Source organism: Phalacrocorax carbo, chromosome 2 (assembly GCF_963921805.1).
Source record: "Phalacrocorax carbo chromosome 2, bPhaCar2.1, whole genome shotgun sequence".
Classification (NCBI taxonomy): Eukaryota; Metazoa; Chordata; class Aves; order Suliformes; family Phalacrocoracidae; genus Phalacrocorax; species Phalacrocorax carbo.
In genome coordinates, this window is record NC_087514.1 from 122,506,143 (window position 1) to 122,522,416 (window position 16,274).

Here is a 16,274-nt window from a genome sequence, read left to right on the forward strand (position 1 = left end):
ATTAACTTCCATGGTGTGACCCAGTGGATGCTACGAATATATGCCAATTATATCACTATTGAATTCACTGATCACCAACTCCAGCAGAATCTAAAAAGAGCTGCAGCCCAAGAAAAGAAGTTCAGAAGGTAGCGACAACAGCTGTATCCACATCAGCAATCCCCTCAGCGCACCAAAGTGTTGATGAACAGCTTGAAGTGATTGGTACGGAAGCTCCTCGCATCCATCTTTAGGACATTCTGTTCTGGCAGAGTTCATTCAGACTCGGTGAAGCCTGGCCCACTGTTGCACGCTCATGTGACACATAGGGTTCAAAACTTCCTGAAGGGAAGCCGTTCCCCAAACATGCACTCTCTCAACTGCAGGCCCCTCCAGAGAGCAGCATGCTGTGCAGCCATCTGTCAACATGTCAGTCTTCAGGTCACTGCTGCCCATATGAGACTTCCCATGCAAAAAGCCTTCTTAAGAGTTTTCAGAGCAGGCTGAAGGGCATGCACGTCCTCCTCTGGTTCCCAAGTCCTTGCAACTTCAGGGCATTTGGAAAAGAGCCACTTAGTCACCTTTCCACAGGGAACCATAGGCAGCGCCTCAGCACTCAGATGGAGTCCAAGGCCTGGCACTTGAGGTTATAAATGAGTGGAGTTTATCTCATCTATATCAATTGATCTAATAAAAGGTATTATCTCTATCCACAGATCTCACCTCCCTTGTTTTATCTGGGCATTACAGTAATAAAATAGCAAACTGTCAATTTTAGGATAAGATGCCAACAATTGCCAGGTTCAGGTGAACTTTTGTAACGCACAGATTTTCAAACTCAAACAAAATCTGATTGCCTAGAGTATTTGTTGTTGTTATTTTTAGATTTCCCATTCCAAAAAGACTCAATTACGCTGGAAAGCTACAAATCCCTGCAATATCTTGTCACGTAGAAAAGAAAAAAGCACATAATTTTTGAGAAGTGCTGCTCTGGGAAATAACACTGTTGGGGAAAATGGAATGCAATGCAAGCTGATTGGGCCTTTACTGCCAATATATTACTCAAACCAAATGGTTCATGCTAAATTACCATCTGCTTCTTAAATTCAAATTTACCAGATTTTAAAAGCTTCCACTGATTGTTTTAGCAAAGAACTTGCACTATTAAGGAGAGTCAGTTTTGAAGCACGTCCTTTGGGTTAATTTGCAGTAAAAGTAACTGCATCTTAAGCAATTTGGTAACATGCTTAACCTGCAAAAAGTGAATTTATGACAGAGGAGTCCAGATATGTAATTTTGGATACTGCATACAATAGGCACAGTTCGAGCTAACTGTTGCCTAAGGAGGCAGAGCAATAACTAGCAGAGTCTGAAATTCAGGATACTTCAGAGAATAAGGGGAAGGTGAGAATAAACTCACTCACTCAAAAAGGTGTGTGTCATGGTCTCTTGAATGAAGACATTAACAACATCTCCCTGAAAAGAGACCCAACGTTCCTCTTAGCCAGCCAGGAGTGGCAGAGGTCCAATTAAAGGCTGTTCCCAACAGCTCTTTTAATACCTTAGGGCAAAACAAGCTGGAGTGCAAGCACCTTTTATTTATTTTGCATTCATTTCTCTTCATATTACCCTTTACTGTAAAAGCAGACTACCTTTTGGACCTACATTTATGTGATCATATCTACAATATTTGTAACTCAGAGCAAGAAATACACTCAGTATGAAGTAGAAAGAAATCAAATACTCCAGCTTATCTACCACATAGATCAGGGACAACTCATTTATGTGCAGCTGTTGTCTGATAATAGCATTAAACTGATGAAAGAGGGGTAATGACTAAAGCTGTATCCAAATGGATACAAAGATGCTTTCCCTTTGAATGTGCTTTACTTACATCTAATGCAATGGGAAAAAACCCCCACACCTTTAAATGTACCCAGAGACATTACTGCTGTAATTGAAATAATCCAACATTTCTATAGCATTGTTATAGCCTTAATGGTAATTGCTGGTCATGAAACTTGAAAACAGAGAAGCTATCTGAATATAATCCTGGTTGTTCTTATTAGTAATTGCTATAGCTGGCTATTTATTACAGCAGCAAATGGGAAGACGAAAAGAAGAGCGTATTCAATTTTAGTCACGTACAAAATATAGCTGATAACAAGGTGCTCGCAACACAGAAGCCAAATATATTTCATCATAAAAATAACAGAATTCTAGTCAATAATCTTTAGCTAGTTAAAAAAAAAAACAACAAACAAGGAACAGTATCTCACTGTATTGGACAAATGCAAAGCTGAAACTTATAATAATTCTTGGATGGGTCACAAATAGCCAGTTGGCTGAGATGACAATGACTTTTACGATCTATTACCCTGAACACCATCCTGTTATGAAAGTCATGTAAAAATATACTGTTGAGACGTACAGCTAGCCAGGTTTGTTCAAACCACAAAAACTGGATCTGAATTTTAAGTGCCTATGAATTTTTTCTGTAATTACATTTGCTGTTTATCTGATTTGCATTAAGTCTCGAGCTAAAAGCAAAGGATTACATAGCACATATTTTACATATCTCTAACACTAATTTTCAGCACCATTTTCACAGTAGGCCAAATATGGATTGTCAGACTGTTGTTACCTCTGAACCACCTTTGCTTTTACTTTAGTAGAGGAAGACTCATGTTTTAAGAGCCAGGATCCCACTTCCAATTCATGGTATTGATTCAAGTAGGGATTTCTGCTGTTTAAGCCATATGGCCAGGTCTGTTAGCTCAGAGGCAGTAACAGACTCATTCTTCATGGGATGTAATCACTATAGGGAGAAAAAGAGGCCACTGTGCATAAGTATCAGTCACACGCGCATTATTAAAAATCAAGTCACTGCATCAACCACTGAACAAAATGGTGAAACATCACAGGAAAAGCATTTTAGAAGTGTCTGGGTAGTATAAAGGTTAAACACTGCAGGTATGCAGCCACACAGTAACTAGGGAAAAATCTGCAAAAAGCACAACTACAGTTGGTTAACTACACCCATAAAATGCATCGATATTTTATTCTCTTCATAATCCAGCAAACCTGAAGCAACAAAGAGCGGGTGTATTTACCACCGTGGTCCATGGCACCTGGGGGATCCTGGTGTAGGTCATTGTCATGTAGATGATCAGAAAGAAGACAGTGAGAACCCAGTAAAACACGGCTACAAACATCACCCAGCCAAAGGCTGGATATAGAAAGTATTCTGTTCCAGCAATCAGGGTCCACACCAGCAGTCCCAATACCTGCAAACGTTATGGAGAAGAAAACAAACTGTTACACAATCTTAGACCTCATACATTTGTTCTAGGTCAAGGAACGACCCCACTGCCCTCCACATAAACATTTGATGAGCTGAGTTGTGATGCTACACTGACAGACTAATAATCTAACAAAAAGAACAACACATAAAACTGGTTTTGATGTGTCAGGGTGTCACAAAGGGAAAAGAGAATGAGGCATCTTGGTGCTGATTTAGCTCACCTTTAACTATTATGGAGCCATACTTGCAGTGGTTTTACAGCTAGCTCTCAAACGGATTGCTTATTATAGCCTGCTAGCTTATGTGCATGAAGGTAAAAACTTGTTTTGCAGTCAGGGAAGTCACTTCAGAAACAGAAGCCTGTGAAGGACAACTGGGATCTTCAGGTCCCATCTGCCACAGTCACAGGTAACTGAGTAGCTGGGGTCTAGCTCAAAACGGTCCACACCTGCTCTGTGGACTGGCAGGCACCCTAGACACAAAACAACTCCTACGACCTTATTAGAAAAGGTAGTAGTAAAATATCAAGAGCCACCACCACTGTAAAGGCTGCTGGACCAGAGCAGGTCAGGTTGGGAATGTCATTATATTCCACAGATCTTAAAACATCTCCCAGGTGACCTGACCCTAAGTAGTAGACAAGAACTCACACTCAAGCAAAGTCCTTAAAGCAAACCAGTCTGGAGAAAAAAAAACTCCCTCCTCATCCTGAATCTGGCAATCTGTTCACATCTAAGACATGGAGAAATACATGAACCAGAGATTTTAACATGTTCTCTGCAGTTTTCTCTAGTGTTAAGTGATCTCCATTGCATTAAGAGGAATGGGGAGCAAACAAATGCCATATGTCATATGCCACAGGAAGAAAAGTTGTGTGTTTTGCAAGTTGTCCAGCAATTAGAAAAGTCTTAACTATAAAAAGAACGGGATATTTTATACTTAAAAGAAACCCCAAAAAAACCAAACCCCACTGCACACACTTTACTGGAGTCAGATGCAGGAACTAAAAATTCTTATATTTGAAGCAAGGCTCATCTCTTTCTGCTGTCTGGACTATGGTGAAACTGTCTAGCAGTAAGAAATGGAAGGAAGACAAAATTAAAGCAAATAGTAAAACATTTAACAGACAACAGCTATAGCTAGACAACCTAGAGAACCTTCTACCGCAATACTCTCCAGCAGTGGTTAATAACAGATGTCTGAAGATATATTAAGAATAGACCATGCAATAGTAATATTTCCTTGGACCACCCTCCTCAGCTCTCAGGAATGTGCAATGGAGGGACTTCCTGAGCCTACAATGGTATCTTTGTAAACAATAGCCCCTGACAGAAGATGCCGGTTTTGCTATAGCTTCATTTGCACAAGACTAATCCTATTCCTGTGCAAGTTGTTGGCCATGGTCCTGTTTACTTTTCTATAGCAGAATTGAACACGTAAACATTAATGATAAATCTCTAAACTTTATATACAAGACAAAACTATACTGTTAAACAAAAGTTGATCGCAATCAGTCCTGCTAACTTTCAACAGCTACCTGGTATCTGTTTATTTTGTCTTCAGTTCATCCTCCAAATTGCCAGCCAAGCTTAATTCAGCTCTCAGTTTGTTGCCTTTTGTGTTCACAGGATATTCCTGTATATTATTTGTACATTCATCCACATCTGCACCATGAACACATAGAAGCACTGTGCAGCTGTCTGTTCCACCTTTTTTGGTTTTGGTCTTGTAATAGAGGAGGCACATAATGGTCTTTGAGAGCATTTTTTACACCGTTTTCACCGATTCAGCAATTTCTCTTTAACAGAAATCCCTACAACTTGCTCGGACTGAGATAAAAATTACTACTTTCCGTGGCTTACCAGGAGAGGGCAGCATTGCCTCACAAGAACAGTTCAAACAGCATTAACTGCGGAGTTTAAAATATACACTATTCTTCAATGCAAAGTTATCGCTTCAGCAATGCCTCCCATAGTTCATTTTAATTCTAGTTCCAAAAACATTTTGCTAATAGCAGCAATTCAGTTAATAAAGCCTCAAATTGCACGAACTACCTGTGATTAGATTAAAAACCAACTCAATTTTAATGTAACAACTGCTTTAAGATTAAACACTCTTGATAGACCATTCAGCTAATAAAATACCTTTTTCTTAGGATACAAAGTTGCTTTTCATTGTGCCCATCCACTGTAATCCAAGTTTAAATTCATCATCCAAAAATTATACCAATTAATAATCAGTCTCATGCTTGATAAATAATTATTAAAGACAGATTTCTCCTAGATCTGAATACCTAGTAAAATACTAAGAACAGAAATTTTGGAGATGAGACAAAGAAAACAAAGAAATTAAACATCATTGAACATCATAACCTACCGACAACTGTGTTGGCTTTTAAAAAGATTTTAAAAGTAGAAGTAGGCTTTTTCATAAAAAGTGCAAGACACTGAAAAATGCTTAATACTAAATTTAACACAAATAGGATTGATAAGTACACACTTCATCTTATATAATGGATTATTTCTAGAAAGAGTGAAAACTTCACAAGCCGCAAATTATTAAAAAGGAAAATTTTGAGGTTACATGAGACCACTAATCTTACGTTACCACACAATGAAGCTGGCAAGGCATGAACTAGAGCACTGGTATTCTCATTGGTCGCTGGTTTTTCCAGTAGTATTCTAACCTGGTGACTATCACCTGGTTGTTATCACCCCTCTTTAGAGATCATTTTAATATTTAAGCGGCTGTACATCTCACATGTATTCCAAAGAACTGCTTCTAATGCATGTTTTTAGCTAGCCCAAATCCATGGCAGAACAATTTGTCTAAGCAATTGAGATGCACAACGGATGTGAGAGATTTATATTCTTAACCAGTTCTTGGTTCACATGCATCGTAACTTTGATGGGTTGCATATTAGAGCGCATCTGACATTTTCACTTAGATCCAGATACTCTTACTGCATATTACTGGAGCTGAAAAGGTCAGATCAGCTCATGGTCAACAATTCTCTCTGTGTGTAGTTAAATGATACGGCAAATGGTTTTATTGCATATGTAAACATATGCACACTGGCCATCGGCATCTACAAAATACCTAAGGAGTCAAAGGAACATAGACATCTGATGAGTCTTTCGTGATTCGTTTCTCTTCTCAGCACGTTAAATAGTGAGATAGCTTCTGGGGTGTTAAAAACCTGCCTCGTAATATTCTGACTGTCCCTTACATTACAGGTTTGCTGTTCAACAGTTCAGTACAAACTGGATGACACTTGTGCATCTGCTGGAGCATAGAATGCCGCTTTCCCTGCTGATTTGATAACAAACCTCCCCACTGGGAATAACTGGACTATATGCAAATGCCATCTCAATGAGCATCTAGCATAACGAATCTGGCAAGTGAGTGATAGGTATGCAATACCGTAAAGCAAAGACCAGCAACTGCAATACCTGGAGAGTGCCCACAGTAATTCAGCGTGCACAGACAGTACGCAGCTACCTTCGCTGCTTCAGATCAGCTGAAAGACAAGGGAGAAAGCTCCGCTCAGTAACTGGGAAAGGCCTGTATCTCATTTTAACCAAGTAGGCTGGAGTGTATTAGTAATAGCTAAGTATTTGATTTTAATATATGACGAAGTCAGAATATGCTTATTTAGAATTACAGGAATGTACTATAATCCTGTCAAAAATGACTCTGAGAAAGGGAGGGAAAAGCATCAAGAAGACCAAAGAAAATAATGCATGTGGTAGTCGATGAGAGGGGATGCTGGGCCCTAAGACTATAAGGGCTCCACCAAGTGGGTCCAGTTTTTCAAGTCAGATGGGAGATAGGGATTTCATTTGTCAGTACATGATAAAGGCAAGCAGTTTTCCCTTGTTTATTGCAGTCTCTGATTTCACCTCAGACATCTATTTTGTGGTCGTTTGGCGGCTGCTTGATCAGGTACCTCCATTACTAGAACACATTAAGATGTCAAATGTACTAATGCATACTTCAGCAGTTGGCAGATACCATAAAAAGGAAATAACTTTGTCACAGAGTCCAATATTATTGAGTGTGCAGGTTTAAAATTAGATGCTTAATTGCATATTCAAACCCTTAAATAAGTGCCATAATTTTTCAACAGTACCGAGAACCTCAAAACTATCGGACTATTTTGTCACTTTATTAAAAAAAAAAAAGAAAAAAAAAGAAAAAAAAAAAGGTTTTGTTGCCTAGCAGATGAGACATGTCTTATGTTGCTGGTACAAGTCAGCAGTTATGAAAGCAGGTGCAAGCTTGAATCTGTGTCCAGTTTTGCTTTTTGAAGCAGCTTTAAAACTGCAGAACTGGATTTGTACTTGCAAACTGTATTTAAAAAGCCTATGATGTAGTGACTCCTCTCCAGTGACGCTAGCGTTACAAATTCTGCAGCATTCATCTTGACTGGTTAACTCAGCAACACGATTAAAAATGTTTATGCATACCTTTCAAAAGTAAAAAGAAGTCTCATTGCACCAGAACTGACAGGGAGAAAGACTATTTGGCATGTTTGCCTGAAGCTTTTCCTATTCTTTATCCTAGGGATGCTTCCTAGGACCATTTCAGTTCTCTGTATGCATAAGTGTTTTAGGATTTATACAGGCTTGCCACTGGCACAGATGGAAATGATGGTAGAAGGAGACTAGAAGAGTTGTGCATTTGCAACAACAGTTATCTCCTGTATTCAAGACACCTAAACATGGACAGAATCCAGCAAGCACAAAGCGAGACATCTAGCCTCTCCTTCCCAAGAAAGGAGATTTATGACTAGAAGAAAAAGAGACCACTCTAAATTATTGCACATCAGTATTTCACCACTAAATCATGAGTTAGGAGCTACCTCAGCAACAGTGCAAGCAGCCGATGAGTGTCTCAGCTTCCTCCCTTTTCTCCCCTTGGCTACTCTCTGCAGGCAAAAAAACCCCAAGGAGTCTGCTGTGGGCAGGGAGAACATGAACATTTCTCATGCCTGCTCCCTAGTTTCTTATCTCACCTTTCATGGCCCTTCAGAAGACAAGGCTGGAGATGCTTTTCCTCAGGCACTAGGAGGGTAAGCAAGGATTCCAAAGGGCAGGCAGACCTGCAGTTCAGCACCATAGGGGCTCCCTTTATTTGATGCTGATTAGTCAACCACCCCTTGGGTGTTTGTAAGCCTTTGGTAAAATTAACAAATATCCTTCCAAACCTGTCATGACGCAGATCACACACCAAAATGCACTGTCTTATACTGTGAATCAGAATATCCAGGGTGGTGCCGTTTAAACAGGAAAAAAAAGAGGGGGGGAAAGGGCATTCCTCCTTTATTGTTCCTGTAAGACATGCCCAGGACAGTCAGTCGTAAGGACAGACAAACTTAATTGTCTTATATTTGACAGTTACAGATTTTTTTTTCTTCCAGCTATGGCTAAATGGAATAAATATTTGCACTGCACTTAAATGTCTTTAAATAGGATTTGTGCTCTCATACATGATCTATAAAGTGACGTACAACAATTCCACAATTTCACCTTCTGGCACTAGAGGGAGTACAATTATAACTTTTTTTTTATTTTTTTTATTTTTTTTTTATTTTTGGTAAGAAAAATGCTTTGAAGGGGGCACTTAAAGCCAGGCTTTAGATACCCAGCAGAAACATCAAAGGGGCAATCTGCACACAGTGCCAAACCTCTGCAGACTGAAAGGGAATGCTCGAAGTAAGCAATCTATATACAGAAATCTTTCACAAAGGTTATGCTAAGTTAGAGCGTCTGCGTAAAGCAACTTTGATAGGTTCACTTCCATACTGGGTACAACAGCCACATCATATGCAGATTTATCCACAAACTACTCAAAATAAGCATCATTTATTTGTTTTACTTAAAAAACAAACAAAAACAAAATCCCCAACAAACCCCAACAAACCCCAACAAAAGCAAAATAAAAATCCCGACACCACAAAACTCTTCCCCACTATTTAGAAAATTTTATTTTAATGTCCATGGAGGAAAAACACCTAAGAAAAAAATACAGTGAAAGCCTATAAGTACTGGATAAATCAACCAAATATCAATCCAGACTAAAATACAAAATAGAAAAATCTTGTTTGTGCTGCAGTCTGAGAAAAGGTGATAAACATGTTTTAAAACTTAGCTTTTAAAACCGGAATGATTCAAATAAATAAGATTTCTATTAACACTGAGTAAAGATACAAAGACAAGGAAGTGCAAAAACATCTTTCAGCTACATTTTTTAGAGATAGAAGATCCTTGCTTAAATGTCTTTGAAATTTGAAGGACCATACGAATGTACTCTGTAATAATCTAATTAATACATTGCCTTAGCCCACTGCTGCTCTTTCCCAGTCTCAAAGACTTTTTTAGCACAAAACATTACAGTGACTTGACATCAGCCCATCACTTCTGTCCCCCTCCTCATTACCGACAACACAGTATACAACTTTTCCTCCATAAGCATTCGGTGCCATCAGCAGTTGGAAGCATTCATTTTGCTAACAGCTCCTTGGATAGTTCTTTGGTGGAGGAAAGCTTTGTGATTCACCCAGACTGTCTTCTGGTGAGACAGTCCTGCAGAAGAGAACTCGGGCTCTACATACACTCAGGAAAAAAAAAATCCTTTGAATTCTGCATGGTTTTGCAGGTTGTACACCGAATAAAAGAAAAGGGTAGTGTTTTTGCTGAGGCTTCTTAGGGCTTTGCCTTCCCAGCAAAATTTAAAAATCCACAGTGCTTGCAGAAACATGCCAGTGGTCATAATGGACATACCAATGAAATATTTTATCATTTATACAGTGTCTAACTGAGTAGCAGCTACAGATCTCAAGTGCCTCCTACCTTTGAAAACGTAAATTCAGTGTCTTCTACTTTCACAGAATTTCTAAAAATTGTCTGAATACCTTTTAATTTATTTTCAAGCAACCAGTTTCAGCGTTCAATCTCCCCACAGGTCTTCAAACTTCTGTCTTGCTCTTGGCTCTGTGGCAGCACCCCTCACTACAGACCAAACGTGAGGGCTTGAAATACTAGTAATAGTAACCATCCCTTGAGAGAACCCTCCTACAGAGTTATTTTTTAGGATAGATTTCCTAAGAAAGCAAGCTACTGGAAGCAGCACATGCCAAAATATGCTCCAGAAGTATGTCTTCACTAAAGACTGAATTCTTTTACTCAAGAGTTTAGTCCAAATCCTATTACAAGCCACACAGAAAAACCTCTTGACCCAGGCTTGAAATGGGTCAAGGCCTGCTGGCAGACATTTCATTCAATAGGGAGCACGCTTATTCCGGAGTGAGAAATCAGACTGAGCCCTTCAACAGGTGACGGACCGACCTCCAGTGCCTTTCCCACAACTCCACAGAGCAGGGAAGTCCTCCCACACCTTCCCCAATTCCCCAGAAAAGAGTCCAAGAGCGCCTTCACCTAAAAAACTGAGGGCCAGACCTCCCCACACCTGAGCCACTAAAGAAGGGCTAGTCCTGATGTTCAGACTGTGATGCTCATTATCCAGATCAGCCATGCAGTGAGGATGTACTCAACTGGCTGCAGCATGCATAAATAAGGGTATCGGCTTGCACTTATAAAAGGATTCACACTGAGAGGCAGAACAAGCTTGCAGGAGTGCCCAAGAAACTGGTGTCTCATTGGCAAGAGCAGAGAGAGGGAGGCAGTTAGTGACTGGCACGCAACTGGGAAATTTATTTTTCTGATCAGAATGGGTACTGAAATACTGCAGTGCTGCCTAAGCATAAAGACAACAGTACCTGAGCAAAATGCAGCAGCACACCCCAATTTCATGTTACCTTAATGAGTCTACCACCTACTAAAATGACTAAATCACAAAGGTACACCTTCTCTAGCTGCCACTGTTGACCCCACTGACCACACTGCAACTCATATGGTGCTCCGGCTCACTGCAGCTGACAGCTGAGAAAAATAACTCAGGTGCGAGAGAGTAAGGAAACTGTACTGTCCATCCCAGCAGTGTATTACAATGCTCAAACATTGCTTCACCTGAGAAATATCCATGGAATGTGAGAGACCAGAGCTAACATCAGTAACACAGACAAAAAAGAGACTGCTTAAATTAAAAAAGCAAGAGATGTTTTCCGGAAAACACAGGCTGCCCCATCTCCCATCAAAATTGTGCGATCACTCCAAAAGACTTTATTTCTTACAGTTTCTCAAGAAGCTCTGGCTGAAAAAATAACTAGAGGTAGGGTAGTGGATATTCAGAAGGTAAACAAGAAATAAGACTGCTTGGGTTGGAAATTTTGTTCCATGTGATCAAAAATGTCACATCAGAAGATTAGAAACTGTTAGGAAAGGAATAAAAAAATAAAAACCCCCACCAAACAGAACATATCACAGTGCTTTATAAATCAATGGTGTACCCATGTGCTAGGTATGTTCTGTTCATTCCTCTCTCCCATTTCTAAAATAATTCAGTTGGATTATGCAAGGCACGGAGAATGACTCCAGCAAGAAAAGAAAGTTAAGGTTGGAAAAAAATATTATTCCAATTTTCTGTTGAACTCTGAAGGAGGATATGACAGAAGTCTGCAGAATGGCAGGTGGCATAAAGGAAGGAACAAGGACTGGATTAGGACTCACAACACAAGAAGCATCCAGCTAAATTATCAGGCAGAAAGTTGAAAAAACAGCAGAAGGAAGTGGTATTTAAAAAACAAAACAAAAAAATCAAGAAGAAAAAAAGCAATACATAACCAAATTACAGAATTCATTGCCACAGGAAACATCATACGCACACCTGGAAGTCAAGTCAGCCCTGTCTGTATATAATACCTAACCTTCAGCTCTGAAAATTCCTAAACGTGCAGTTTGCTAGAAGCTACAAAACTATAGCAGAGAAGGATCTTGCCATATGTACTCCTTCTTACGCTCCTTCCTAAGTTTTCAGTATCAGTAATTATCAGACACTGAATCCTGGACTAAACGGACCACTGACAGGATCCATTACAACCACCGTTACTAACTTCTGGTTTTAATTTTCCTTGCTGTTCTGCAGCACACCCTGGCAACCAAGTACTGGAAGCTGCAAAGGTGTTAATAGAAAAGGATGGGATGACATGCCACATCAATATACCATTTGTTTCTAAAGTCAAATTACTAGGAATAATCTCAAGCAATGGTAAAGAAACTGGCTTGAATTATATCATCATAAAAATCTATCTTCTGGGCAGAGCAGTGGTTGATCTTTAACAGGTCATTAAAATGTGTACAAAGCATAAAGATTGGTCCTTGTCCCAGGGCACTTTCCACATTAAATCCTGTAAGTTTTTTGAGGGCTGTGTTCAGGAGCACACTACTGTTTACTGATGCCTGTAAATTCCAACTTAATGCTTGTGTTTTGCCTGAGGATCTGCACCCACAGATATTTATATAGGTTACTATGCACTACACATTTAATAATTTATATGTCCTTGCTAAAACAGTGCTAGCCATCATTTTATCTACATAGTTGCAGCAGAAGACATAGCCTCACCTTTGCCCATAGTGTTCTATTTTCTGATTAAAGTACCCTTATGCAGAATGCAGTGCGACAGGCCCATCCCAGATCAGTCAGGAGAAAGACCTGCAGCCAACCTCCAAGCTGCTGCAGCTGACCAGGAACGCACCGGTTACTGCTATCAGCGGCTCCATCAGGGCCACAGTTTAATGTGAAAATAAAGAGGGGTGGTGGAAAACACCACCAAAAACAAACAGCCTGTCCTAAAAAGCACTTACTCACCTCTCCGGAAGGCCACCCGGTGAGACAGTTGGAAGGCAATGACCTCCACAGCGCTTAATCTCTAAACATGACCTCAATGCAAGGAGACAGCCTGGCCTCTTACCTAGCAAGAGGGATGCGAATAAAAGGAACAGTGCTTCCACTTCAGCAAGGCCTGGCTGCGGCAGGGATTACTCCCACCACCTAGCATTTCCCAAAAAGAAACACCTTGCTATTGTGCAGCAATGCTGCTGATTTCAAGTTCACTGTCTCCACAGTTTCCTGACAGAGTTGGGAGAAGTGGTACTGCTCCAGGAAACACCACAGTATCATGGAGCTTGGAATTACTCACTGGAATCCTGCTATGCTTTGCTCTTCAGCAGCAGCAGAGAAAGGAAGATGTAAAGTAGTAGTATATTAGATCCAAACATAAAATAATCTGCTTTTTCAGTTACCTTCTGAGGAAATTTTCACTTAATGATCCTTTCGAGTATGAATTTTAAAGCAGAAAATCACAAAGCAAAATAGTCACACAGAGATACACACAGCACAGGATACTTATTTGTTTCCTAGCAGTTGCTTTTGTGCAGCCTCTAGAGGTAGGATTTTCTGGAGGAAACTTCAAGATTCAGTACAAACACCTTAGGTTTTAAAAATAGCACATATATTCCATACTCCAATAATTCTTTCTTTTTAAAAAACCCTGGTTATAAACCGTCAAGATGGGTTAAACTAAAAAGTTAAATGCTTTTGTATTTTAACATTCAAATACTACTGCATTTTGGACCTCTGAGTAAAAGTTGTAGCTGATTTATTTGAGAAGTGACATTCACAAGTTGGCCCTTTAAAAGTCCTGTCCTGTACAAGCAGTACAGAAGCAAAAATACATCCTATATGACCCACATAAGACACGCTAGTAGTTAATTGAGTTGATTTAAGTCCTGTGATCAAATTCATACAATGATCCTATGATCAAATTAATACAATGCTGTATAATTTCATTTATTTCAATTTTAAAATATCTTCATACTACAAAACTATGTGCAGATTTGACAGCTCATATTAGTAGTGGACTCCAGATACTTGGTGGAAGGATTTAAAAGGACTCGCAGTGCTTCTTTACTGCAATTTAAATTTTTTTTTTTTTTTTAAAAAAAAAGCATACTGGCAGGCTCTTTTAATTCTTTTGAGAATTTTGAAGCCAAGATTTGGACAAAGGAAGACATTTTCTCTCCTCACGTTCAACAAGAATGACTACGGATGATTTTGTACCTCTTCTCAAGACAAAAGGGGTTTCAGGAGTGCAGCTGCAGTTTAACCATGCAATAGGATCTACCCCCTCCCAGTTTTTGGTTTAGGGGTTTTGGGAGGCATTTCTTATGTGGGGCAGATGACAAACTTAAGATACTGCCTTGTATTTGTTGAAATATAGTGACTGGTTCACAAATACATGGGTGTTTTTCTGAGAAGGGCTGCAGGCTTTCAAGTCACATTAGAAGAAACATATTCCTGGAGGTAAAGACCATGGCATAGCCCTTGTGCTCTGAATAGTTTCTCCTTTATAAAGCGTACATACAAACTGTGAGCGTGCAGGTTTAACCTGCTGCGTACACTGAATATGTGGTTGTCTTTGATACTTTTGGAAGTGCATTGTCAGAAAATTATTCCCCTTGCACAGAAAAATTAGAAAAAATGAGAAAAGTTTCAGTAATCTCTTTTCACTTTTTATTTTATTATTTAAGCTGGAAAAGCTCAGAAGTTGATTCTGAGCTCAAAATCTAGAGTGTCACAGGTGTCTGCCTGAATGTGTCTTCCCCAACGTGGATATTTATTATTCTTTTTATTACTACAACTACCATTGTTTCTTAATGGAACATGACGGTAGGGTTTGTTCTTTCGTTTCAATAAATTCATGTAAGTGAAAAGAGGTTTGGGTTACTTATGTGTTCTTCTACCTTGATCTTGCCTCTTCTATCTACGTACAAACTTTTCCTTTGGAAGAAGTTTTATAGCACTCCAACTTCCTTTCTCCCATCTTCCCTGAAGGCAAACAGTTCCTAAGGGTAGAAAAATACCAGCTTCTCAATAAATGGCAATGATTTGTGTAAGTCACTTTTAACATGGTGCATGTGTACATGTAAAATACACACACCCACAAAGAAAGTCATTCTGCCATCATTTGTACATTAATAAGGTGAACTATTTTTAAAAGAGAATTTGTAACAATGGTTACTTATGAATTATGGCTGATTATTTATGTAGTCCACTTTGTTTAAATGGTGTCTATGTTCTTCAAGAGAACAATGCTGTGTACAGCTGCTTTATTAATAATGTCACTGGGTCTTTGTTGCTATTTTTATATCCCCATCTTCCTGTTAGGCCATGTAAATAGAGATGCCTATAATTAACGGACGCACAGCATTGTTTCACAAATCTTAGCTGTTACGTTAAAATAGAAAGCTTGTTACTTCTTTGGGAATAACTTTTATTTTGCCCTATAGTTAGGATACACAGTCATAAAGCCAGATATGATGCAATGGAAAAATCAAAGACAGTATCTGCTAATAAAGGCTATGCTGCATTCTACATCCATTTAAACAGGAGGAAAGCATCAAATGCTCATTCAAAAAATTTATTTTTTTAAGTTTTAAAATTAAGCTTTTCATTTCCAGCTGAACACCACAGAAATTGGTGTTGTACAATACAGAATTTTTGCTCGCTGTGAGACAAAATCCTCTAGTCGCCAAAAGCTGTAACAGTTCCCCTTGCCTGACTAACGAAGACATGAGAAAATAAGTCTGCATCCAGATCTGTTGTTGTCTGCCTATTTAGAAGCTTACTGTACCTCTTGACTATTTCAGTGTCAAGTCCCAAATATAAACGTCCAATCCCAGGAGCCGTTATCCATGTTTTTAAGTACAGATTAAGGATTTTACAAAGACTGATCCACACATTGTAGATGTAGCTCATTGAAAAATCTTTTTCCTTCTCTGGCAAAATTGTTTTCTTTCCTGAATACATTCTGCATTAACAACGTAGGAGAACAGCATGCCTATGAATATTTAACATTTGCATATGCTTTTCTGGAGGCATTTGTGTTCACAGACTTCACGGTCAGTAGGGACCATTTTGGCCATGTGTGCAATGGTATAAAGATTTCAACCTACAACATGCTTTTTGGAAAGATGACATCCTTGGTGTAGACGTTGCAATGATAAGATCAATCTTGTCTCTAAATAAAATG

At 39.2% G+C, this 16,274-nt stretch overlaps 1 protein-coding gene across 2 annotated transcripts in view; it reads right to left on the reverse strand.

Annotated features, from left to right (window-relative positions):
* Positions 1–16,274, reverse strand: part of CMTM8 (CKLF like MARVEL transmembrane domain containing 8) — a 41,355-nt gene that overhangs the window by 6,560 nt on the left and 18,521 nt on the right. The window contains exon 2 of one of the 2 annotated variants that reach the window (XM_064444205.1): positions 3,093–3,266. The exons of the other annotated variant lie outside the window; for it this stretch is intronic. Coding sequence (XP_064300275.1) covers positions 3,093–3,266 — 174 coding nt within the window. The remainder of the gene's footprint in view (positions 1–3,092; positions 3,267–16,274) is intronic. 2 annotated transcript variants of the gene reach the window in all.